General features: G+C 22.2%; 9 protein-coding genes across 9 annotated transcripts; 7 read left to right on the forward strand and 2 right to left on the reverse strand. All coding sequences in view use genetic code 6, as the record gives it.

Moving 5' to 3' along the window:
* Nucleotides 1-391: 391 nt before the first annotated feature.
* On the forward strand, nucleotides 392-2146 carry TTHERM_01109760 (phospholipase D domain protein; the record flags this gene model as incomplete). The annotated part of the gene is made up of 5 exons (XM_001030185.2): nucleotides 392-527; nucleotides 582-628; nucleotides 764-1607; nucleotides 1699-1834; nucleotides 1894-2146. The coding sequence occupies 5 exons, from the start codon at nucleotides 392-394 to the stop codon at nucleotides 2144-2146; spliced, it is 1416 nt and encodes a 471-aa protein (XP_001030185.2).
* Nucleotides 2147-2757: 611 nt separating this feature from the next.
* Nucleotides 2758-4658, forward strand: TTHERM_01109770 (40S ribosomal protein S11, putative). The gene is made up of 4 exons (XM_001030186.3): nucleotides 2758-2864; nucleotides 3195-3394; nucleotides 4116-4286; nucleotides 4369-4658. Exons 1-4 carry the CDS (start codon nucleotides 2853-2855, stop codon nucleotides 4457-4459), a joined length of 474 nt encoding a protein of 157 aa, XP_001030186.1. The 5' UTR covers nucleotides 2758-2852; the 3' UTR covers nucleotides 4460-4658.
* A 931-nt stretch (nucleotides 4659-5589) lies between these two features.
* Nucleotides 5590-6364, forward strand: TTHERM_01109780 (hypothetical protein; the record flags this gene model as incomplete). Its single annotated transcript, XM_001030187.3, has 5 exons — nucleotides 5590-5672; nucleotides 5745-5792; nucleotides 5888-5964; nucleotides 6067-6143; nucleotides 6212-6364. 5 exons carry the CDS (start codon nucleotides 5590-5592, stop codon nucleotides 6362-6364), a joined length of 438 nt encoding a protein of 145 aa, XP_001030187.1.
* Nucleotides 6365-6853: 489 nt separating this feature from the next.
* On the reverse strand, nucleotides 6854-7192 carry TTHERM_001109782 (Tim10/DDP family zinc finger protein; the record flags this gene model as incomplete). The annotated part of the gene is made up of 2 exons (XM_012799130.1): nucleotides 6854-7039; nucleotides 7097-7192. 2 exons carry the CDS (start codon nucleotides 7190-7192, stop codon nucleotides 6854-6856), a joined length of 282 nt encoding a protein of 93 aa, XP_012654584.1.
* A 424-nt stretch (nucleotides 7193-7616) lies between these two features.
* Nucleotides 7617-13345, reverse strand: TTHERM_01109790 (hypothetical protein; the record flags this gene model as incomplete). Its single annotated transcript, XM_001030188.2, has 11 exons — nucleotides 7617-8699; nucleotides 9175-9272; nucleotides 9328-9451; nucleotides 9505-9613; nucleotides 9672-10406; nucleotides 10464-10738; nucleotides 10801-11077; nucleotides 11142-11566; nucleotides 11665-11924; nucleotides 12070-12837; nucleotides 13015-13345. The coding sequence occupies 11 exons, from the start codon at nucleotides 13343-13345 to the stop codon at nucleotides 7617-7619; spliced, it is 4485 nt and encodes a 1494-aa protein (XP_001030188.2).
* A 1062-nt stretch (nucleotides 13346-14407) lies between these two features.
* TTHERM_01109800 (hypothetical protein) lies at nucleotides 14408-15240 on the forward strand (the record flags this gene model as incomplete). Its single annotated transcript, XM_001030189.3, has 3 exons — nucleotides 14408-14769; nucleotides 14840-15017; nucleotides 15121-15240. 3 exons carry the CDS (start codon nucleotides 14408-14410, stop codon nucleotides 15238-15240), a joined length of 660 nt encoding a protein of 219 aa, XP_001030189.1.
* A 1607-nt stretch (nucleotides 15241-16847) lies between these two features.
* On the forward strand, nucleotides 16848-18500 carry TTHERM_01109810 (tubulin-tyrosine ligase family protein). Its single transcript, XM_001030190.3, has one exon. It carries the CDS (start codon nucleotides 16908-16910, stop codon nucleotides 18480-18482), a length of 1575 nt encoding a protein of 524 aa, XP_001030190.3. The 5' UTR covers nucleotides 16848-16907; the 3' UTR covers nucleotides 18483-18500.
* Nucleotides 18501-19317: 817 nt separating this feature from the next.
* Nucleotides 19318-21130, forward strand: TTHERM_001109811 (tubulin-tyrosine ligase family protein; the record flags this gene model as incomplete). The annotated part of the gene is made up of 3 exons (XM_012799131.1): nucleotides 19318-20152; nucleotides 20206-20336; nucleotides 20390-21130. The coding sequence occupies 3 exons, from the start codon at nucleotides 19318-19320 to the stop codon at nucleotides 21128-21130; spliced, it is 1707 nt and encodes a 568-aa protein (XP_012654585.1).
* A 682-nt stretch (nucleotides 21131-21812) lies between these two features.
* Nucleotides 21813-23982, forward strand: TTHERM_01109820 (hypothetical protein; the record flags this gene model as incomplete). Its single annotated transcript, XM_001030191.2, has 8 exons — nucleotides 21813-21870; nucleotides 21930-22197; nucleotides 22264-22813; nucleotides 22865-22916; nucleotides 22988-23073; nucleotides 23131-23228; nucleotides 23282-23526; nucleotides 23579-23982. 8 exons carry the CDS (start codon nucleotides 21813-21815, stop codon nucleotides 23980-23982), a joined length of 1761 nt encoding a protein of 586 aa, XP_001030191.2.
* Nucleotides 23983-25183: the final 1201 nt, after the last annotated feature.

A 25183-nucleotide genomic window follows, 5' to 3' on the forward strand; every position in this document is an offset into this window, starting at 1 on the left:
CCAACCCCAACCCCAACCCCAACCCCAACCCCAACCCCAACCCCAACCCCAACCCCAACCCCAACCCCAACCCCAACCCCAACCCCAACCCCAACCCCAACCCCAACCCCAACCCCAACCCCAACCCCAACCCCAACCCCAACCCCAACCCCAACCCCAACCCCAACCCCAACCCCAACCCCAACCCCAACCCCAACCCCCTATATTTTTATTTAATTGATAAGAGTAACTTTTAAATGTAAAATATAAATTGATTATAAATTACAAAAATAACCTAGAAATTAATAAGCTTTTGATAATTCAAGATCTACCTTTTGTAGAAAATTCTAAAGTCTGATAATTAAATTAATTTATCAAATTAGTTGAACAAAAATTAACAAAGCAAATAAAAATGAGTTAAGATATAAATTTAGATTTCTTAAATAGTGATTTTCATAAAAGCGCCAAAAATATATTTTAAAAGTTTTATAAGAATGAATATAAAATGGAAGATGTGCTATTTCCTAAATCTGAAATGGTACTAGAAGGTATTATAAAGTTTTAAAGAGATAAAATGTTTAATTAAATTTCAAAATAAATAGGTGATGAATTTTTCAAAAAAATATGGTATGAAATAGATTAAGCTAAGGTATGGTAATTAAAATATAATTGACATAATGACAAAAACAAAAAATGCAAATTATATTATTTAAAATATAACTTAACTATATTTTGGGAATAAAAGGAATTATATATTCATAAATTTTTATTTATTATATTACAGACCTATGTGTGGATGCTAACATATGCATTTAATAACTCTGAAACAGCTAATACTACTTTCTTAAAAATGATTGAAGCTTGTAAAAGAGGATGTAACGTTGTCTTATTTGTTGATGATTTATAAAATCACGTTAATAAATAATTACTCTCTGAGTTTGAAAAGTATGGAGGTCTATTTAAAAGTTTGAATCCTACTTATAGACATATGTATAAAAATATTCCTAGTTAAGAATTTTTCCGTCGTCACCATGAGAAAATCTTGGTTATTGATAATTATGCTTGCATTGGTAGTGCTAATATTGAGGATTGTTATGGAGGATATAAATACGGTACTCATGAATTTTATGACATTAATTACATGTCTAAGAATATGAATCTTAGTAGATTTAGAAATCACATTAGCCAAACAGCTGATTTATATGGATTATAATTAAACAAATATAATTAATCGAATATTGAAACATGTTAGATATTAGAAAAACTTTATCCTGATAGTGACTATGTTGATTTCTAAACTCTGGTCAGAAAGAATCATCAGCCTAATGTTAAAGATTGTTAAAATGAAGTTATCAAATAAATAAATTCAGCTCAAGATAATATAGTGATGATTCAGCCTTATTATTATCCCATGAAAGAATTCGATGATATTCTTATTAAGGCTTTAAAGAGAGGAGTTAAAGTAGAGCTAATCACATCATAAAATAGAGATTAGCCAGCATATGCAAAACTTAGTAATAAAAATTTAATGAAAAATCTAATAGAGCATGGCTGCAAAGTATATGAAATTACAGATAGATTATTACACATGAAGACATACATGGTAGATAACAAGCATTTCACAGTCGGTAATAAATACTTTTTATATTCGTTTAATTTATTAAAATAAAATTAAAAAATGCATACAATTAAATTAATGTTTGTCTTTATTAAAATTAGGATCATTTAATAATGATAGGTGGAGTTGGAGAGTCAACAATGAAATGAATTTGTTCATTTTTAATAGCGAAAAAGAATCTCAAAAGATGCAATAAATTATAGATCACGTAAAAGCAGAAAGCGTAGAATTAGAAAAGTATTCAATATTATTTCTCTAAAAATATTTTAAATAATTTGAACTTTTTTCAAATATAGGAGCAAGAAGATTCCAGGAATAGTTAGATAATTTAAGAGTAAGTTTTGGGAGCTGTTTTTGTATTTAAGTGAAACAATAATGAGTAAAAACAAAAGATTAGGAGATGGTCCTAAATACAATTTATATGATTACAGAAGTTTTCCAGATATAAATATAGATTATTGGTAGTCGTTCCGTAATCCAGACTTTAAAACAAATAACCCTTTCAGAAAATATTATAAGCCATTTGATGAAGATTCAAATAGCATTTGAAATTAAATTAAACTATTTATTAAAATAAAGCAGCATTGTACATATCGTTTTATTGTAAATTAATAAAAATAAATTAATTAAAAGATAAAATTTTAAAAAATATTTTTTTACATTAACTAAAAAAAAGAAAAATACTTTTTTAATTGAAATTTAAATAATTTTTAAGTAAAATAATTTATTTTTTTCAAAAAAATAAAAATAAAAATTAATTAATGAATTTAAATATAAAAAAATGGAATAGTTAGTCTAATTCTAAAAGATATATTGAGGAGTTTAAAATATGCAGAAAGATAAATATGAATCTTATTTTATTATTATTATTATAATTTGCTAATAAAATTCGATATAAATGAATAGATTAATTACTATGTGTTTGTTTATATGCAATTAAATAGAAAAACAATCAATCAATGAATGAAATATGAATGAATAAAAGCAAAAGCAAGTAGCAGATAGATTAATAGACTACTGACTAATTGGCTGTGTCAAAATAAAAATGAGCGAAGAAATGAAGGGAACCTGTATGTTTGAATACATGGTAAATCAATAGGTATTTAGATAAAATTAGAAAGAGGGCAAACTTAAAAAGTGTGAAAGATAGTAAATTAGTTTGAAGAAATTAAACAAAGAAGAAAAAATAAAAAGGAAATAATTAAAGTAATAAAACAAAAGAAAAAAAAGAATACAAAATTACATCATAGACAAAATGGATACTCAAGTGAGATATTTTTCTTTTTTAATTTTAAATTAGAATTTCTTTTTATAAATATCTCGCTGACTAACTCTATAACTTCAAAAGAGTAAATATAAAATGAAAATGAAAAAAATAAATCGCTTCAAATAGGTTAAATTGCAAATTCAGCAAGCAGCTATATTAATTTTACGCTCAATTTTAGATTAAGCCATTTATTTATTTTACTCTATTGAATAATGATTAGTCGCGAGAAAAATGAAATTTTCCAAATTAAAACCGAAAATGGAAAAATTACCAATTTAATGCTCAATTTCGCTAAAACAATAAATTAATATCATTTTAATAATTCTACAGATTCAAAGAGCTTACTAAAAACAAGACGGTGTTTTCTTAAACTCTAAGAAGCTTTTGGCTAAGAAGACTTCTGCTGGTGTTAGATACTACAAGAACATCGGTTTGGGCTTCAAGACTCCTAAGGAAGCTATTGAAGGTACCTACGTCGATAAGAAGTGCCCCTTCACCTCCAACCTTTCTATTAGAGGAAAGATCATTAAGTATGATACAGTTTATATAAAATTAAAAAACCCTAAAACAAAATTATCTATATTAACAATAATTATGCTTCTAAATATATTTTCTGCTCATTAACGCTCAGCTTTTGTAGCACATATGTTTGATAATAAGCGATCTTCTAAAGCATTTATTATAGAAGGAGTCAAATATGAAATAAATAAAAATAGGATTGAAAAATTTAAGGGATTGAATAGTTTTATTAACATTTAATAGAATACAGTATATCTATCCAATAACAAGTATTTAGCCTAGTATATAGCTCAAAAAAATTAAAGCATAGATATAAAAAATAATATAATGAATACAGATTGATTTTTAGGCTTTTGAAATTCACTTAAGTATTTTAAAAATGACTTAATAAAAGCATCCGATCAATCGATGGATGATGATACCTAACAGAAAAAATGATTAGCACAAAAAAAAAATATTTTTTTGCTTTAAACATAAAAGGAAATCATAGGAAAAAGCAAATATATGAATAAAGAAAGAATGCCAATTATAACTTAAAATTCTGATCGCATATTTTTATCAATAAAAATATAAATATATTAAATACTCGTAGAAATTAATAAATGAATGAATAAATCAAAGAATAAGCAGAAGGATATCTTTTATTGTTACATATAGATAATATTTAAAATTAATTAATTAGTTAGTTAATTCCTTAAAATTTGTAATTAAAAAATTTATTTTTAACTATAGGGGTTTAGTCATTTCCACCAAGATGAACAGAACCGTTATCATCAGAAGAGATTACCTCCACTATGTCAGAAAATACAACAGATATGAAAAGAGACACAGAAACATCCCCGTCCACATCTCCCCCTGTTTCTCCGTCAAGGAAGGTGATATCCTCGTTGCTGGTCAATGCAGGTAACTAATCAATTATTTATATTCTAAATAATTAAAATAATTAAAAAATATATAATTCTAAAATTTCTGTTTATTATAATAGACCCATCTCCAAAACCGTCAGATTCAACGCCCTCTAAGTTGTTCCTAACGAAATTATTGGTTCTGTCAGAAAATAATTCCTCCTTTTCTGAGAAAAATAAATTTTATACTTTATTATAACTTATAAATTAAATTAAAATAAAATAATTCATTTTATTTTTAAGTATTTATGATGTATATCAAATATTAATCATATTTTATTTAAACGAATGTTTTTATAGAAATACTTCAACTTAATATTATCATTCAAAACTACTTTTTCAAAATACAATACAATAAAATGCATTCAACTTTTTAATCATGATTTATTAATTAATTATTGAACATGATTCATAAAATCAAATTATACTCGAAGCAATCTAAACATTTCCACATTTAGCATTCTTTCTAAATTTAAATTTTACAATTTTAAGACAAAAGCAAAAATAAACTCATCTAAACACCTATAAAGTATAATGAATATATGGTCAAACCTTTATTAATGAGAGAGCTTTGATAATATGAGCACTCTTTTATTGTTAGTAGATTTTTAAATTAAATTAAATCATAATAAAAAGATTGATTGATAAAGTTGGCTCCTTTTTATTTGACTCAAATTTTGGTCTGAACTGTGGCCACTTTATGACAGGCAGTTTTTACTGTATCAATGCATTTTTGTTTTTAAAAAATATGTCAAATAATTTAATATTGTTATATAAAAATGTAAAATACTTTGCAATTAGAAAGTAAGGTCAATTTAATTTAAAAACAAAAAAATTATAATTTAAAAGCGATTTTAAAATTTTGGAATTTTTGAAATTTCATAGATTTATCTTAATTAATTAGTAGCTCTATTACACATACTTCTTTCATAAAATAATTTTCAATTGATTTATTGAAGTCAGAAGAACAAGAAAGAAAATTAATTTAATTTAAAAAATTAGAAATAGCTTAAAAGTAATTTTTATGCATAAATCTTATATTTGATTTTAAAATAATAAAATATTTGGTAGAATTCAGATTAGCTTTGTTTTTACTTTCTAATGTATAATAGAAATTGCGAATAATTGAAATTTATTTTCCAGAAATAGAACTTAGATTTTATTGATTAATTAATTTGCTTATGTCTAATAATATTTTCTTAGTTGTTAATTAATATTTTTTTGTTTACTAAAGATATACAAAATTTCTTAAAAAAGTAGATATATAAATAAATATTCTATACAAATAAATAATAGCGTGAATGGCATCTAATAGTTTTTCAAGGTTATTGATTAAAGTTGCTGCTAATGTAGGTGGTCTTTTTATGGCTTATAGCATTTATGAGTAATTAACTTAATTCATTTTCACCAAAATAAAATTAATAGATAATGTTTTTTTCCAAAATTTAAATTATAGAATCTACAAAAGAGAAAAAAGCTTGAAGAAATATGAAGCAATCAAACAGTAAATAATTGAATATAGATTGAATTTATTTTAGATCTTTCGATAAGTCAATAAATTGGAAAATTTAATAAAATTGTTTATAATTATGAATAAAGACATAAAAAGAGATTAGGCTAAGAATTCACAGAAGATGATTATGATAAAGAAGACAAGGAGTATATAGATTAGCACTGTAAATATTTGAAAAATGAAAAAAAATTAGATTTTTTATTTTTTTGATTTATAAATTTGCTTTTTGATAAATACTAACTTATTTTGTATGCTTAAATAAAAGATGGTAGAAAGTTAGCTGAAAAAGTTTATACTCAACACTTAGCTGAGGATTAAATTAAAATGGCCCTTCAAAGAAAGGTTTTAACCTTATTTAAATTAAGAATATTTGGAATAAAATAAAATAAATATTATTTAAAACAAAACAGAAAGAAATTCGTGATAAAATGAAAGAAAATTTAGATGAAGATTAGTTGAAATAAGTTGATGATGAAATTAAAAAATTAGATGAAGCCTTTACAAAACTTAGACCTAAAGTTATTCCTAGAATGGCTGAATTTGTCAATGATAAAGACAGATGATTCTTTAAGTGAATAAATTAAATATTTCTATTCAAATCAAAAAACATTTAAGTTAATATGAGCGTTTGAATATGAAATTATTATAATTCTAAATAAAATATTATAAAATAAATCCATTTAGTTAGTTAATTAATTAGTCAGTTATTTTTAGTTGATATTTATTATGATTAAATGCATTACTTAAATTCATCTTTTAATTCTATAGCTTAATATAAATATTTGCTCAACGTATATCACACATATTTTACTTTTATTTATTTTATCTTTAAATTGATTGATTAATCTAATTAAATAGCTTTTATTCTACTTACATTTAATATGAAAATCACAATAATTACATATAAATAAATAAAATTATCTGCTTGTTTCTAAAAAAACCAAGCTACTTTTTATTTTTTAGTGAATAAAAACATACTTAAACATATCTTAATATAAAATAACTCCAAATAGTACATTTTTATAGTTTTAAAATGCTTAATTTTTTAATTATCATATTTCCTCTAATGCGTTGTTAAATTCTATTTCAAACCCAACCATATTTTGTATGCAATTTTATAAACACTCTTTCTCATAAGGAGTAAATAACTTTTCCATAAAAGACTTCACGCATTGATTAAAACATTTATCTATTTAGTACAATTAGACTCTTTGCTTAAAATCCTTGTTTATATATTCCTTGAATAAAAATGTTAATATGGATTTTTGCATAATTAATTAATTAGCAATTTTTACTTTTTGTTCTTTTGCAAGCTTTTATAAATCTTCTTAATTTGTTTATGAAGCATTAGAATTCTAATCTTCAGAAGTTTTTTTAAATCTTGAAAACATTTTTGCTACCAATAATCAATCTCCTTTTGTCAAATGATATTTTAGAATTTTCTTTTAACTATTTCTTAAATATTAACTTTTGGTTTTTAAATATAAAACTAAAATTGGAATTAATAAATTCAATATCTATCTTTACAAATTAATATATTTTCCAGAAAAAAGTTATATGTAAAATTAAATAAATATAAAAAGCGCTTCTAATTTTTTATTTATTTATTTATTGATTTTTTTTTTCATTTTTTAGTAAAATAAACAAAAAATATTTAAGAAAATTAAACCTAAAATAAATATATTTAATAAAAGAACATTTATTATTAATTAATTACTACAATTACAATAAATAATTTTACATTTTATAAATATATTTTAACTATTATTTTAATTTCTCATTTAAATTAAATAAACTTTTAACCTACTTGATTGCTCAATTTAATTCTTGTACATTTAAAACTTTTTTGATGAACTTTTCTTTGGCCTCAAAAGTGTTGAAAGTTTAACACCATCTTTCATAATAAATTGGATAGATGGTCCAACCATGATGCTTTTCTAATAATTCTATTTTCATTCTAGTTTAGCTGCTTAGATGGTATTCCTTTTATGAACCATCGCTTGAGACCTTGCAAAGAGCTTCGTCATCGTAAATAAACCCAATTTTTTTACTTGAGTTTTTAAATCTAATAGCATAATTTATATTTATTTTTTGGGTATCTTCACCTTAGTAATTTAAATCAACGGATTCGAATTCATCGCTCTTAATAGCAAGAGAAAAATCTACTAAGAAATTACTGTAGTCCTCACTTCTGTTGAGTGCAAATGTAGCTTCTCTTTATGCTTGCTTGAATTCGTTCTCAAGTCTTTCTTCTTCAGCATAAGTAGATTCATTTAATTTTTTCTTTGCAATCAAATGATAAAGATAGTAACGATTTATTGATTTTCCTTAGCATTTATATGAGCTATTCATGCTAATTTATCTGAGATACTCATAAATATCTTATGTAATTTCTATGTTTTCAAGGTGTTGTTGCTTTTAAGTACTTTAGCTTTCAGGTAATTTTTCTTAAGATTACTCATTCTATTCTTATTCACTATTAATCGATGAGCATGGGAATATTTTAAATTAAGGAACTTGAAGTTCGTGTGAAAGAGTAAAGCTTTCTTAGTAAGGAATCAAATATTCTTTTCCATCGATAACAACTCTGTTTACAAACTTATAAAATGCTGGTTCGTTTAAAGTGATGTTTTTAGGTAAAACTAGTGGTTTTTAATTCATTATTTAGTAATTAACAATTACTTAAATCATATTTATGTGTGAGTCATTTGATAGTTAGTCATAATACTTGTTGTAATATTTTTCAATTATTTCTAACTAGCTTTCGTTTTAAATAATTTCTCCAATACTTAAATAGTTTAGCAAGATTTAAAAGTATTCAATAGTAGGATTAGCTGAGAGATTGTTAATAAAAATATCAGTTGCTTAATCGTTAAATATCATTTCTTTGGTGTAAAACTTTTCATTAATAAAAAAATTTTTAATATTTTTAAATTGCCATATGAAATTATTAAATTAATTTAATCAACAATTATTTTTAATCTTTTTATCATTTAACCATAGATTTAATAAGTGAGTTTAATTTTAATACCGTAATTCCTCAATCCACGTTTACTCTTCAAAAAAGAGCAACGAGGTTTGAGGAGATGAAAAAAAAGAAGGAAAATTTATTATTCCTTATTAAATTGTTAGTCATTCCAATATTAGGAATTATAGTACTTATTTTTGTATTATTCAATTTAAAGGAAATAAAAATATTATTGGTATTAATTAAATTGATATTTTTGTATAACTTAATTAGGAAAATTAATTTATCATTATAAATTTGGAAATTTTCAATTTTATATTTTTTTAAAGACTGATTAATTCTATCCATTTATTTGAAATTTAAAAAGTCTTTTTAAATAGAATTTATAAATTTAAACTTAATTACCTTAACACAGTACTCACGTTCGGATTCTTGAATATTCAATATACTTTGTTTTAACTTTAAGTCAACTCTTGTTGATAAATCTTTATTTCTGATCCAGTCTAAATAATAAAATTAAATAGTTATAAATTTTTAAATCATATTTGTTAATTTTACTTGGCAATTTCATGTAAAAATGGAGGATTTGATCGTTTGAAAGATTAAATTAACTATTATTCATTAATCTCACAAATTGTTTATAATAAATTTATTGGTTTGATCCCATCATTTCAAATATGCTCTTTTATTTATGTAAAAATATTAAAAAATTTATTATTTATTTTTTCGTATTACAGAAATAGTTTCTGGAGAGAGATCCTTCAAAACAAAGCATGCCAATACATTCAAAGCAACAAAATTTTTATTTTTAGTTACTTCTAAATTAGGATTAAGATTTTTTTATCTTTATTTTATTTTTGAAAAAGATTAAATTTGAATGAGTAAATAAAATAAATATTTACTATATATATTAGTTAGAATATGAATCTAAGATTTCAATTATCTTTTATTTGTTAGGATATATTTCATTGTTTAGTTAAAAATCATATGAGTCGTGATAATAAATAAATGTAGTGAATAAGTTTTCGCAAACATTTTCAAATATATCAAAGCAGTTAATTTTCAGTTTGTTAAGAATGATGAGGTTTTCTACTAAAAATTGACCATTCCAAAATTTAGATTCCTTGTTAATTTTAGGCAACAAATACTATTAGATAGATGGCTATTTAGTAATATCTATTGCTAGATTTTTAAGAATAGAAGGAAGATAAATTATATTCTGAAGATTGCTGTAATTGACATTTTTATTGAAATATTAAACAATGCCATCTTCATGAATAATTTGATTAACTACACCTATTTAGTTTTCACAAATTGGCTTTACAACATTTTTCAAAAAGTATTCATTCAGATTCTTGATTGGTTCTTATGTTTTTTGGCCTTAAATCTTATTTAAAATACTAGAATGATAATAAATCCAGAGTAAATCATCATTTTCGTTTGATTCTTTGTTTATTTTTTTGAATGACTCAAAAATAACTTATTGAGCTTTTGCAATAATGGTTTCGTCTTGAATAGATTCGAAGTTAGTGTCAACAAAACAAGAGAACATTACCAAGTTTGAAAAGACGAATTTGTTGTTTTCGTGTCCCAGAATTTTGATGATTTGTAATGTCAAATTTTTAGCTAATTCATGTCTTTTTAAAATAAAAATATTGAAGATTTTAGCTAAAATGAATAGAAAAATTAATTACCTTTCCATGTCATTTTGAACAACCTCTTTCAAAATTTTAGGAGCAGAACAAAGTTAAATAGTTAATAGGAAAAAGCTTAGTAACTTTGATTCAATAAACTTCTTGATCATTAAATTTAAAAGAACCTTCATTTCAGTACTAAATTTATCATTGTATTCCAAATCTAAACTACCGTAGTTAATAAAAAAGTCATAATGAGGATTTAGTTTTTCTAAAGTTTTCATGATGAAATTAGTGAATAGTGGTCTATTTTCGCTATTTACTTTCAAGTATTACTAATATTTTATTATTTTATCAAACATTTTTATATTTTAATTAGAGTGAAAATGATATTTACAATATTTTTAATTATTTTGGTGAACAAAAAGTCTGGTTTGTTGAGATAGGGGATAAAGAGAGATGCAATGTAAATGATATCAGCTATATAGTCTCTGCAAACAGAATCAGTGCAGCTTTTATTAATTAAATTAAGAACCTAATTGGTACGTTTTTCCAAGTACACTCTTTTGTGTTCATTTATCTTTTATGTGAGAATGTAGTAGTGGATTTTTGCAACCATAACAACTTGCTTAAAGTCGTTTAATAAAGTGACGTTATCCAAGAAGAGGCCAGTTCTAAAAATAAAATTAAAGTGAATTAATAATTAAGTAAGATTGATTTAATTAATATTTTTGTTACTAGAAGTAGAAGTGGTGATATAATTTTCCCATATCTTAATTACTGTCTTTAAAAGAATAAATAAAGACATAGATTTCTCTAATACTTAAATCATAAATAACCTTTTTATTTTTTCTAATAGCTTCAGCAACTATATCATTAATAGGAATGTTGCTAAGCATTAATTGAGATAGAATCTTTACAGTTACTCCCTTTTCAAAGAATTCGAGACCAGAATCAACCAATTTTTAGAAAATATCGTTAATTATAATTTAAGGAGGATTAGGAAAATAGCTCAAAGCAAAAAGAGCTCTCACAAAATAGTCTGGTGTAGAATTATCAAGAACTTCGGGGCTCACTAAATAATTTTCTTAAATATTCTAATTTCCTGTTTATTCTAAGGTTTTTTATTCTAAATCTGCTCTGTAAATGTCAATAAAGACTTCCTATTTATTTTTTGTTAACAAAGTTACAAAAAATTAATTTTTTATTTTAGATTTTTCTAGAAATTCAAAAAGTATTCAAAAAATAATTAATATTTTACAGCTATGCTTTAGAGATTTTTTTGTGTCTTTGTAGTGAATGGAATATTTATTTGCTTTAAGTAACCTAAAATATTTGCAATATTGAAATATGAAACTTGGTTATCTTTTTCGCTAATCATTTGCAGAATAACATTTGTTAACTTTTCATAAAATTGAATCTCTTCCTAATTATTTTAATTGTTTTGAGGATAAAACCTTGAATATTTCCTAATCATGTATAAGCAGCGAGTCAAAGTTTGAATGTTATCAATATCATAAACTATTTTTTTAAAATAATATTTATATTTCCTTCAATTATAATAAAATTATTGATTCTATCTTGCTAATATGCTTAGGGATTGTGGCTAATAGCTAAGTAAAATGTTATTTGAATGTATATTGAAATATCTAAAATAAAAAATTACAATCAATAGAGAGAGTTAAAGTTTTCCATAAGGAGATAAGAGATGAAGGAGATCCCCATTTGAATAGGGAAGCATAGTGCCAAAATTAAATAGGATCAGATAAGGTTTTAGTAATGTGTAGAACTGAAGAGTTAACTATACGTGAATTACTAATTTCTTTCAAAAATTATTTTGCTTCATCCTTGAATAAGCCGCAATATTCATTTTCAATACACAATAGTTGAGAGTACATGTATTTTGACAATTCATGCTTTGATGTTTTAATCTTAAGGGCATAGCTCTTTTCACATTCGTTAATATAGTTTGAGCGATTCAAAAGAAGGCTGATTTCTTTGTTTATTGACATTGGTGACATAGCTTCAACAATTTTTTACTATTGCTCAAATGAGTAATTTTCAATATAATGAATTGACTGAGTTGCCTTTGGTTCAATATATTAAATAATACGGTCTCCATATTCTTATAAAACTTCATTTTGGTTAAATATCTAACGCAATTAGTTTTACTAGTCTATTTCTATAACTTTTCTTGAGTATTCACCTGCTCCATTAATGAAGTTATTTAAGAATTTGTTATACTCATCTTTTGATAAAATCTATTTCATTGTTTTTTTAATTTCTTCATTCAAATTTTCACGAGAAGCAGACTATAATTAACGTGAATCGCTTTCTTAACTACTATTTGTGATTATAGGTTTGCTTTCTTCTTTTTCTACTTAGGTACGGTTTAATAAAGAGCTTGTTTTGCTATTTTATTGGCTAATTTCACCTTGTAAATTTTATAAAAGTTAATTGAATATAAAGGACTTATCTACCATAATAGTAAAAGATATTAATTTTAAGTTTGGTTATATATTGTGAAATCAACTTAGATATTTCTACCCGCATTTAGATTTTGTGATTTTATTCTGATTTAAAATAAATGTAAAAAAGCAAATTAATTTACTTGCAGCAGCATCTTCTGCAATTTTTGGCAAAGATTCTATGATAGCATATATAAGAGATTAACGGGTACGGTCCTTTGGCTTTAATTTTAGGTTTTTACACTCGGTTACTAGATCACTATATTTTAAATTTTAGACCTAGTTAATGTAATTTATCTATTCTGATGTGTAGGAGTTGTTATCATAATTAAAAATAGAAATATCACGTTTTTTAATTGTTGAGAAATTACTATTTTTCTAATTACTCAATTAGCTACTTTTTAATAATTATGCATTTTAGAGTAGATTTGTATTAAATAAACTCCTTTTCTGTTAAACTAAGCGCTTTAACATACCCTCTATTTTTATTGAAATATGTATCCTTGATAATTAATAATATATCTTTATTAAATTTCTTATTTCTTCTAAGAATGCAATCAATATTTGTATTTAACTTTATTAAGGCTCTTATTAATTAATTTATGTTCTCTTAAGTATTGTTAACTTTGTGTTTTTTTTTTTTAATACTGCTAAAGGAATCATAATAATACTAAATAGGACTAATTTAGCCCTTAATTAAAATTTTAATTATCGTTTCTAGAAAACCCTATTATTTCTAAAAAATGGTGCACTTTATTAACGTTCCAAAAAAAATTATTTTTATTTTTGTAAGTTTGTTTTTTGAAATTGAAAATCAATTTATCAGCAAGCAAATTAGATTTATTATTTCGATAAATAGACTTTCAATGCTTGTGATCGCTTAATAGATGAAATCAAAAGTAGATGTTTTGAAAAATTAAATTAATTAGCTAATTTAAACTTTGAATATGTGTGGCGGCTTGTAGAAAATTAAAGTAGATCTTTTTAATAAAAATTAAAGAAAAATACTTATTTAGTAATGAACTTCTAACACAATAATAAAAACTGTAAAAGTGATTATAAATTTTAGATAAAATAAAATGATCTTTATCTGTCTGAATAAATTAAATTAAATTAAATTAAAATATATTATTGTGATAATTATTAATAACTTCATTATATCAATTTAGTATGTATTTGCAAAGTATTAACGAAAATGTGATTCTTCAAAAATTAAAATGTAAAAATATTAAGCAAAATGAATAATGAATGAGAGATTACTATTAGTTATTGTGATTTTTTAATGATTGTTATTTCTTTAAAGTAAAAAATGTGCTTCTTTCATTTTCATGCAAACTTTGCTTTATAAATTTTATGAGGGAAATTTTATATTAAATCTTATATTGCAAATTTATATATAAATAATAACAATAACTTTGATAACTATTTCCAAAAGCTTGATAAGCTTGAAAAATAAAGTAGCCGAACAACCACATAAATAGCAGATAAAAAAATTAAAATTATAAATAATAAAAAAAATATCAGAGTTTTTAAATCATGAACACCACTTAAATGATACCTACTTATTAAGATGTCAAAACTGGAACTACATGGCTTGGTGGACCAACTCATGTTCTTTAAGAATAGCATATTCCTGGATATAAAGGTCATGTTAAAGGTGTTTAAGCAGAGAGTTTACATGGTAAAACTTTTGCTCGTATCACTGCTGAGTGCTTAAATAATAGATATAAGAGCGGGTTTATTGTTGATGATGAAGAGAGATTTAAAACTAATTACCAATTAGAATATATAAGACCTAATTTAAGAAATAATCCAACATTCACTAATAATGCCAGTAACGTACTCAATAATAGATAAAGAGATGACGAAGTTGAAAGATTAGAATTAATAAAAGCATAGTAAACTAATTTATGAATAATAATAAATAAAGATTTATTGACAAAAAAATAATTTTTAATAATATTTTAGGTTAAACTCTCAACCAAAAACGATAGAAGATGTACCTCCCATCGATAGAGTTCCAGTAATTGGATATTAAGGATTCAGACCAGTTTATAGACATCCTTTGAAATAAGTAAAGGGTCCTACTGAAGACGAAATAGACTTTTAAGCTAGGACAATTCTTGAACTCACAAAAGGACAAAAGGTAATTAAATAATATAAAATGTTTTCAAAATTTTTAGAATTTATTTGTTGTAGTAAATAATTAAAAAATTTATAACTTATTTAACTAATTAATAAATAAATAGGAAGCCCCTAAAGAAATTCCTATTGTAGGTTATACTGGTTTCTAAAAAGGAATTAAAGCTGAAAATATGTTTGGTAAAACTTTCAAAGATTTAAGCAATGCAAGCAACAGAATTTTTTGAATAAAATAAAATAAATTTAAAAATGTAAAAAATAAGGTAAATAAGGAAATAAATAAATGAATAAATAAAAAAATAAATTAGTAAATATATCTTTCACCTAACTATATAATTTATACTATTTCAAATCTCAAATAATAAATTTCAAATATTTATTTTGCTTTAGTTTTATTTATATAAAATAATATGTTTTAATATGCTGAGTTTGTTTTCTTTATTTTTCTAATCACCAACTAAATATTTCTCCCTAACACTTAAATCTACATCGATTATAATTTTTAATTTTTTTTTAGTATAATAAGTAAATATATGTTTTTTACCAAATTTTCAATAAGATCCTTACTTTATTAATTAAATATATATATATATATGTCAATATATAATTTACAATATTTCAAATCATCAATAATTTTAATTTTTTTATTTTATTTTTAGATTTACTTAAATAAAATAATATCTTTTTTTTATTCACTATTTTTCATTATTAATAATGATCAATTCAAATCAACTAACAGTGCAATAAAACTATTTCCTTCAAATAAATAATAATTAATTTAAAATATTTCTGATTTAATTCTTGCTTGTTAATTAACTCTAAATAATAATTTTTATATGATGTATATTATTTCTAAATCATTAATTAGCTATTGAAATCATAGTTAAATAATTCAAGCTTAAATAATAATTTATTCTTTTAGAAAATATATTTTATGTATTAAGTTTTATAAAATAAAATATTTTAAATAGATAAATATTATTTACGAAACAATTAATATATAAATCTAATCATTAAATAGATGCTTTTATTAGTCGTATCTAATCATTAAAATTTTATTTTTTTTTGTAATGGTAATTTTTTTATTTTTTTTTTCATTATTGTCACACTATTATTTGATGTAAGTAAAATCTCATATTGAATTAATAACTTAAATTAAGTTTCCAAGGATGTAAAAAAGATTCAAATTTAATTTTGATTAATTGCAAAATACATAAATTCTTAAATTATTTTAATGTAATCTTAAAAATGTAAAATGTAAAATTAAATTTTTATTTGTATTATTTATTATTTTATTTATATTTTATATTTAAAATAAAATTATTATTTTTTAAAATTTAATTAAATAATTTATCTAATATTATTTCCTTAAATTTACCTAATCTAAAAGTTTATTTTATTCAACCTTATAGAAAATATTATTATTTAACTTAATTTCCATAAAAAGAAATCTAAAAACATTTAGAAATTAAATTTAATCATACATTTCTCCATTTCCATTTTCATTAAATATTTATTATGTTTTTAATTGTAAAGTTAAATTGGTCATTTATTTTTTTAAATATTAATTTGTAACATTCAAATGAATTAGTTTTATATTGAATAATACTCTTTAAAGCAATTTAGCTTAAATTTAAATAATTTGATAATAAATATTTTGGTTGTAATGAAAGAAACATACAATGAATTTATTTAAACTGAAATATTATAAAAGCTAAATATTAAAATATTATTTTAATTTTATAAATAATTAAAGAATTTATTTTATATGTTTAATTATTTTGTTAAAGATTTCTTATTTATTATCATAATAATTAAAAACTTTTTGAGTAATTTAATAAATTAGATAGAATATTCTTATATCCCATAAAAAAGCAAAAAAAATAATAAAAAAATGAGTGTACTTTTAAGAAAAAATATATTCCTTAATGTTAACTAACTACAATTTTTCGATATTAAAAATGTTTAGCGCTTTAATAAAATGTTTAGATTTAACAATAGCTTAATAAATAAATATCTGAAAACATTTATAAAGTTTACAACTTTAGGATCTTTGCCATTGTTATTCAATTATTTTTAAGATAATATTAAAATGATTAGTAATGAACAAGATTATGTATTATCAGATAAATTTACTGAACAAGAGTTAAAAGAACTAGAAAAAACAGTTGAAAGAAACCCAAAAAACATTTAAATGAAGTATAAGTTATTAAATTAATATTTTATTCTGAATAAACTAGATAAAGCAGAAAAGCTATTAAAAATTCTAATTTAAGAAGACAAGTAAAGCCATAAACCTTATGTGTACCTAGGATCACTCTACATAAAATAAGAAAAATAATAAGAAGCCATTCAAATTCTTAATACAGCCATTAAGCACTTTCCTAAGTGCTAAGAAGCATATTTACTGATTGCTTCAATTTATAATAAGAATGGTAATAAAGTGAAAGCAGTAGAAACTTTTAAAAAATACATTGAATAGGATCCTAAAAATTCTTCTATTTATAATGATTTAGGAAATTATTATATTGAGTAATTTAATGATTATGAGAAAGCTTAAAATGTTTACGAAGAAGGAATAAAATAAGTTGGAAATGATCCTTAATTACTATGCAATGTTGGCAAAGTTTATTTGTAAAAGTAAAATTTCGAGGAAGCAAGAAAATACTTTGAACAAACTATAGCCATTTCAAAAGAAATATATTTTGCTTTTATTTACTTGGGAGTCGTAAACTTAAAAGAAGATAAGTTTGAAGAAGCAGCAGAGAATTTTGAAAGAGCTATGAAGTTAGACCCATAAAAACCTCTTTCATATAAAAATTTGTGCAATATGTATTTTAACAAAAAAGATTTTAAGAAATCACTACATTATAGTAATAAATGGGATAGTGTAGAATCTTCTTCAGCATGGAATTTATCACACAAAGCTTAATGTTATATATAAATGGAACAATTTGATAAAGCTATTGAAGTTTTATAGAAAGCCACAGACATTGAACCTAAAAATGACGATAATTATTTTTATTTAAGCTATTCTTATGACAAAATAAACAAGCATGAAGAGGCCTTAAAATATATTTAAAAATGCATAGAATTGAATCCAAATGATCCATAATCTTTTTATTAATAAACAGTATATTTACTGAAATTAAAAAAGTATAATGAAGCTATTTAGAGTGCTGAATAAGAAATTAAATTAGATCCTAGATCTGAATAAGCTTATAGATGTATTGGAGATGCATTTTTTGCTTAAAAAGATTTTATGCAAGCTATAGATGCTTACGAAATATATCTTTAGTTGAAAGAAGATCCTATTATAAAAATAAAGCTAGCTAATTCTTTTTACATGATAAAATAATATCAATAAGCATTGGAATTATACAAAGAAGCAGCTATGATAGAGCCTAAAACAGTCTTAAAAAACTATTAATTTATCTTATCTTCACTAAAAAATATGATTTTAGGATGATTATATACAATTTATTGCCTTATTTAAGAAAATATTTTAATAAAAAATCTATTTTTTATTTTTAAAAACTGTAAAAATAGAATTTAAATATTTATAAGTATTTTAATTAAAATGAATTACAAATGAAAACGAATTTAAAGAATTTTAACAAAAAAAGTAAAAAATTAAATTTTTTTCAGATATTTATCATAAATAAATAAATAATTTTAAATTAAATATTCAAATTATGCAATTTCAATTTAATAGTTTTAGTTTATTTTATAATTTGTAGTAAAACTTATTTTAAGTTTGATTAAATTCTTTTTGTATGAAATTATTCATAAAAATTATTTTTAGTAAAATAAAAAAGTTTTGTCAATAAAAATCTAACACAAAAAATATATTTTCTTTTTATGTGATTTTATTACTTTAAATAAATCTTTGTTTTTATTTTTTAATTTTTAATATTGAGCTTAAATATTTGTAAACATTTTAAAAAATAAATTACAAAAAAAGAAAAAAATGGTTTATCTTTATAAGACATTTCTCATAAATAAATAAATAGCTAATTAATTATTAAAATTATATCATTCAATTTAATAATTTTAATTTATTTTATTGTTTGAAGTGATTCTTGTTTTAAATTTCATGAAATTACTTTTAATGTTAAATTTTTCTAAAAAATAATTTTTAACAAAAATAAGAAAATTATTCCAATTTTAGTTAAAGAGTTTATTGCAATTTAACACATAAAAGATATATTTTTATTATTTTTTAAAATTTTTGTATTTTAATTAATTTTTAAAGAGTAAAAACGTATTATTTGAAAGATTTATGATAAATTTCAATTTTTTTAATGATTTTATTATTTGTTATTTTAAATTCTATCTTATTAGTCCATAGCTAGAGATGGATTTAAATGCAAGAAAAATGTTTAAATTTGTCATCTTGCCAACTTAATCTTGGATGCTAAGCTTAAGTTTAACATTGTACTGAAGGATGTTCTGTTTACATACACAGAAAGGATTATTATGAATGTTTTGTTGAATGTGCGAATATTGACTTTAAAGATAATATATTGTAGGAAACTTAAGAATATATGGAGTGCCTAACATAAATAATAAAGAAGTTACAATTAAAAACTGAATAATAAACTAACTAACTTAGTGTTATTTAAAGAAAGAAGCAATATGAGCAAGATTAATATACCCATACTGGAGAAACTTTTAAAATATTAAATTGCTAAAAATATGTAGATTATCCTGAACTAAGAAAAAAAGTTATTATAAAGTAAGGTATTAAGTAGAAAATGATTTTTAAATACTTTGAATCTAGATGTGATTTTTATATTTAAGTTTTAGATGACATACTCACTAACGATTCTTCTTTTTATTTTAAATGGACTGATTATGCTCATTAGTAAAATTATACTATTTTTTAAGCTGGCAATTAAATAGTTAATCACATTCCTAATTCTCGCAATCTTCTTTCAGATAAGAATAGATTTATTTTAACTATGGAAAATTTTGATAAATTTAAAGATAATCCATACAAAGTTAGATCACATTAAATACATTTTAAAACATATTTATTTCATATTGATGAAGAAGTATATTCTCCATAGGAATTAGAATTCTTTAACACTATAGAAGGAGGATATTGGCTAGCTAAAGATCCTTATGGTTCATTGGGTTTGTTTTAAATTTACTTAATGACTATATATAAAATTTAATTTTTCAATTAGGAAAAGGTATCTAGCTTTTCAGAGGTACTTAGGAAATTAAAGAAAAAATAAAATTCTATAAATCAAATAAGCAGGAACTACTAAATGATTTGCAAATCAAAGAAAATAGGCCTTATATTTCTATGTTTTAAGTAAAAATACTTCAACTATTTAAGATACTAATTAATTATTGTTTTTTTAAAAGGTTATTTAGAAATATTTAGAAAATCCTTTTTTAATAGATGGAAGAAAATTTGATATCCGTTCTTATGTGCTCATAGCAAGTGTTGAGCCTTTTGTTGTTTTGTATTAAAGTGGCTTTATCAAAAAATGCATAAAAGAATATGATTTGAATTTTGAAGAATTTAATGAAGATGAATCAATGAAGCATCTAACAAATAGAAGCTTTCAAAAAAATCATGAAAATTATAAATAAGAAGCTGAAAATCTTATGATGAGTATAGAATAATACGAAACTTACCTCAAATCCAAAGAGCATTTTACTTAAGATTAAATATAATTTTTATGGAATAAAGCAAAGAAAACTGTATCGTATAGCCTTTTGGCTGCTAAAAAGTAATTAGGAAAAAAGAGAGGATATTTTTAACTATTAGGAATAGATTTAATTTTTGATGCTAATTTCAATGCCTATATTATTGAATATAACACTTCTGCAGGGCTTTTTATGGAATTGAGTACTCATCATTTGGTTATTCCCTAACTTTTACAAACTACTCTTGATTTAATCTTAGATTCTCATCGTTAAAACGTGGACTTGAACAAATATTGGAAAAATCCAAATTAGAGTGATCTTGGAAAGTGGGAAATACTTTACAATGAAGCTTCTGGTTTTGATTTTTTGTTGGACTTTGAAAAAGTAGAAGAACAATTAGATAGCTAATTATTTAAACAAAGAAGATATCAATAATAATAAACTGATTTGTGAATTCTTTTTTACTTTACAGCCAAATTTAAAACTATTAAAGTTAAGAAATTATTGACTAAAATATAATCATTTAGTATACAAATTTTATAATTATTCTAACAATAACTTACTTATTAAATGTAAAATTTTATTTGATGTATTCAAAATAAATAAATTAATTTAAACAAATATAACACTTTTTAATTAAAAATTATCTAAAAATAAAAAATTTTATCTAAAATTAGATAATCAAAAATATCAATTTTGAATAAAAAAATAAATATAAAAAGTATTTTATAAATATTAAGTGGATTTAATATTACATTATTATTTAATAATATAAATTCTTGTTTAAACTATAGTTTCTTTTGATATTTTTAATAATAATTGCAATTAAAGCAACGCTACTATTAAATTTTAGTTTATCTTTAAAGTCTAAATCTTAGCAAAATTATATATTTATATTATATTTGTAAGTAAAATAAATTATAATTGATTTATTGCTTCTTATAATTTGCATATAAAACCACTATTCATTAGTGGTAATAATTTATTAATTTAATAAGTTTATTGGTGCAAAATCAACAAATAAATTGCGATAAATATTAAAGATTATATATTAAATTACTGATTTTTAATTTCTAAAAAATCAGGAATATTCATTCATTCACTCCAAGCAACTAACTAGTGATAACCTAAAGAAATGAGTGGTAATTCACTTCCTAAAAAAATTAAAGTTGTTGAAAAGAGTTCTGATTTTGGTATTACAAAACTTATTTTAAAAAAATAATACTTTATTCTTTCTGTAAAATTGTAATAGTAAGAGATGATGGTAGTAAAAGCATCAAATAAATTTTAGGAGAATTAAGATTATAAGATAGGCATAGGAGGGTAAATTAGAGAAGGGATCGTTACGATTCTAATAATTCAAATGGTATTTCTCAAGAGAGAGAAAGCCAAAAAAGAGCACTTACGGATTATGATTAAGATATTGAATAGTTTAAAAAAGATCTGAAAGTAGCTGAGTAAAGCAATAATAAAAAGGCATATATAAGTGTAAAAAATTACCTGGAAATGCAAGATCACTAGTAATAAATTAGTTAATATATTTAAAATGCAGGAATGATTAATAAAATATTATATTTACATAAAAGGATTAAGATGATTAAAAATTGTAATAATAGTGCTCAAATGGACAAATTAACTTAAATACTCAAAGATTAAGAAGAAATTACTCCTGATATGCTAAGTTTGAGTCCTTTAAAATTTTAAAACCTCAGAAGGCAGCGTTCATATATGTCTTACCATGATGAAAGTTAGATGTTAAAAGGTAGTTTAAATAAGAATACAAGTAGAAATAATTTAAGTGTTTTAGAAAAATCGCCTCCAAGTCGATTCTCTACAATTAACAACGAAACAAGGCCATATTCGAATATAGAAGATAAGTATGTTGAATTACCTTCAATATAGAGTAATAGTATTAATGATAAATAGTTTGATTTTTCAGAAAAAGGAATAAAAAATGAATAATAGAGAATCGAAGAACTAAATTCTTCTATTATAAACGAAAGCAGCATTCAAGAATCTATATAATCTCCATAACACAAAGCTTAATTAAGAGAAAAACTTATCCCATAAATAGATGAATTTTTTAGGGGTAGAACAGCTCAAAATTTTATAAAAAGAGCAAGATCTAGAAACAATGTAAATCAATGCTTTATTCTGACTTTTTCTAATAAATATTCATAAATATAGGATTTAGGAGACAAAGTTTTAAAGATAAATGATAACAAAACTAAGATCATGGGTAATTAATAACATAATAAATATGACTGACATACAAAGAAATTAATTAATTACATCTATTTTAATATTTAGAAATGTACGAATATCATACTAAAAATTCTCGCTAAATTGAAAAACTAGTAAGCGATGATACAGTAAAGCCTTTTCGTAAATTTGGAGTAAACTTATTAATATAAAATAAATAATTAATAAAGTCAATATTTGAAAATATATAGCATAAGTCTGTTGATCCTCAAAGAAAACTTTTTGAACAAATAGAAAATACATTTATGTACAACGAAGCTGGACCATATAACTTCTAAATAAGTTAAATGTAGATTATTTTTTAAAAGATTTATATTTAAAATAAAAAAATATAAATTTTAGAAGAAAAAATGTTGATAGCAAAAAGGAAAAGAGATTAAATACAGCATTTAATTAAAACTAAAATACTAAGGTCTGTAATGCTGCTTAAAACTAAATTACAATAAAATAAATTACAAGTAAAATATTTTAGTAGAGCAGGAAAAAATAAATTGAGTGCAATTCAATAGAATAAAGAAATGTCGATCCTGTTAGGGTACATTTTTTTTCAGTTGCCAAAGAAATAATACAATATCACTAATATAAAAGTAAATATTTATATTAATAAAAGCTGTTTATTTAAAGAAATAATTTTTAAAGGTAAAGGTAATGATAATCTCATGAGATTGCTAGAATAAAGCATGGCTAATAGAAAAGAAATTATTTTAGATAAATTAAATGTGATTAATTCAATAAATGAAATGTCTCCATAAAACTAAGATAAAGTTCGCTCTATAATGAGAAGAAAGCTTCATAAAAGAATTAACCTGAATTCTAATTAAATAGCAAAGTTTTTAGATATGCTTGACTTTTTAAAAGATTCAAACATGGTCATTTCTGAAAATTTAAAAAATGCCTTAAAAGAGCTTAGAATTTTATTGATTTAAGGAAAAATACTAAAAAACGAAACATTTTAATAAATAATTTTATCAAATAATTTATAGCTAAATGATATACAAGTAGAGTTAATTGAAAAACATTTAATAAACTCAACAAAAGTATGAGTTGATTATTAGCTTGTTTTTTGCTAAATATTTTGGTAGATAATATTCTAGAGGTAGTACTGTCTGTCAGTGACAAAAATGTAAATTAAGAAAAAAAAAAATATGAAATCAATAGTTTTGAAAATAAAATAGATACTAAAATTAACAAAACAAATAACTATTATTTATTAAACTACTAATTATAGTAAAGAAGGTACTAAATTTTAATAAAAAAAATTTAAGATACTTTAAAAATTGATAAAAAGCAGAATTGTCTTTGTAGAAATTTCTAAATAACAATATAAGATAAGTTTCTTTCTATCAAATAATTTTTTAAATTTCGTAAACTATTTATTTATTTACTTATTTATTTATTTGCTTTATAGTTTGAATTTATTATTCAAAAAAAAATTTCAATAAAAAATTTAAATTAAAGAAGAGGGGAAAAATTTTATAAAAGATTGTTTTTCAAATAAAATTAATAAAAATATTAAAGTAAATAAATGAGAAAAACAAACAAACATAATTTCAAACCAAAGTTTTTAATCCCACACTGATTTCACAAAATTCATTAATCAGTAGGAAGTAAAATTTCAAGATTAAAAACTATCACAAATGGTAGTATACTCCGGCTATAAATGAATATTTCATTTATAATTACTTAATCTTGCAATTTTTATTTCTCAAATATCCATTCCCCTCATTTATTTATATCATACAAACTTGCGCTCATCGCTTTTGTAGGGAAGTATTTTTCTAACTTACAAAAGAGAATGATCAAGTATTGTACAGCTTTCAAAAATTAGGTCTCTTTCCAATTTATAAATTAAATTAATAATAATAGAATATTAATTAAATAGATTAGACTTTCTTGAGCTTGATAATGATGATATGATTGATGATTACAAGTTTTTAATAAGATAAAAATATAAATAAATAAATAAAAAAAATAAATAAATATTAAATAAATAAATAATAAATATAAAAACAAAAATAAATCAATAAATAAATAAATAAAGAAAAATAAAAAATATAAAAGAAATCAAACAAATAAAAATTAAATGAGATATAAAATATATAATTTAGCTAATAGCAAATTACGCTTAACTGAAAATTACAATTTTTAAATGATTTACATTTTTACTAAAAAATATTTAATAACTCAAGCATTAGTTAAATTTAAACTGTGATATAGATTTTATAGTAAAATTTTTAGTAATTA

This window comes from Tetrahymena thermophila (genome assembly GCF_000189635.1).
Source record: "Tetrahymena thermophila SB210 genomic scaffold scf_8254504, whole genome shotgun sequence".
Lineage (NCBI taxonomy): Eukaryota > Ciliophora > Oligohymenophorea > Hymenostomatida > Tetrahymenidae > Tetrahymena > Tetrahymena thermophila.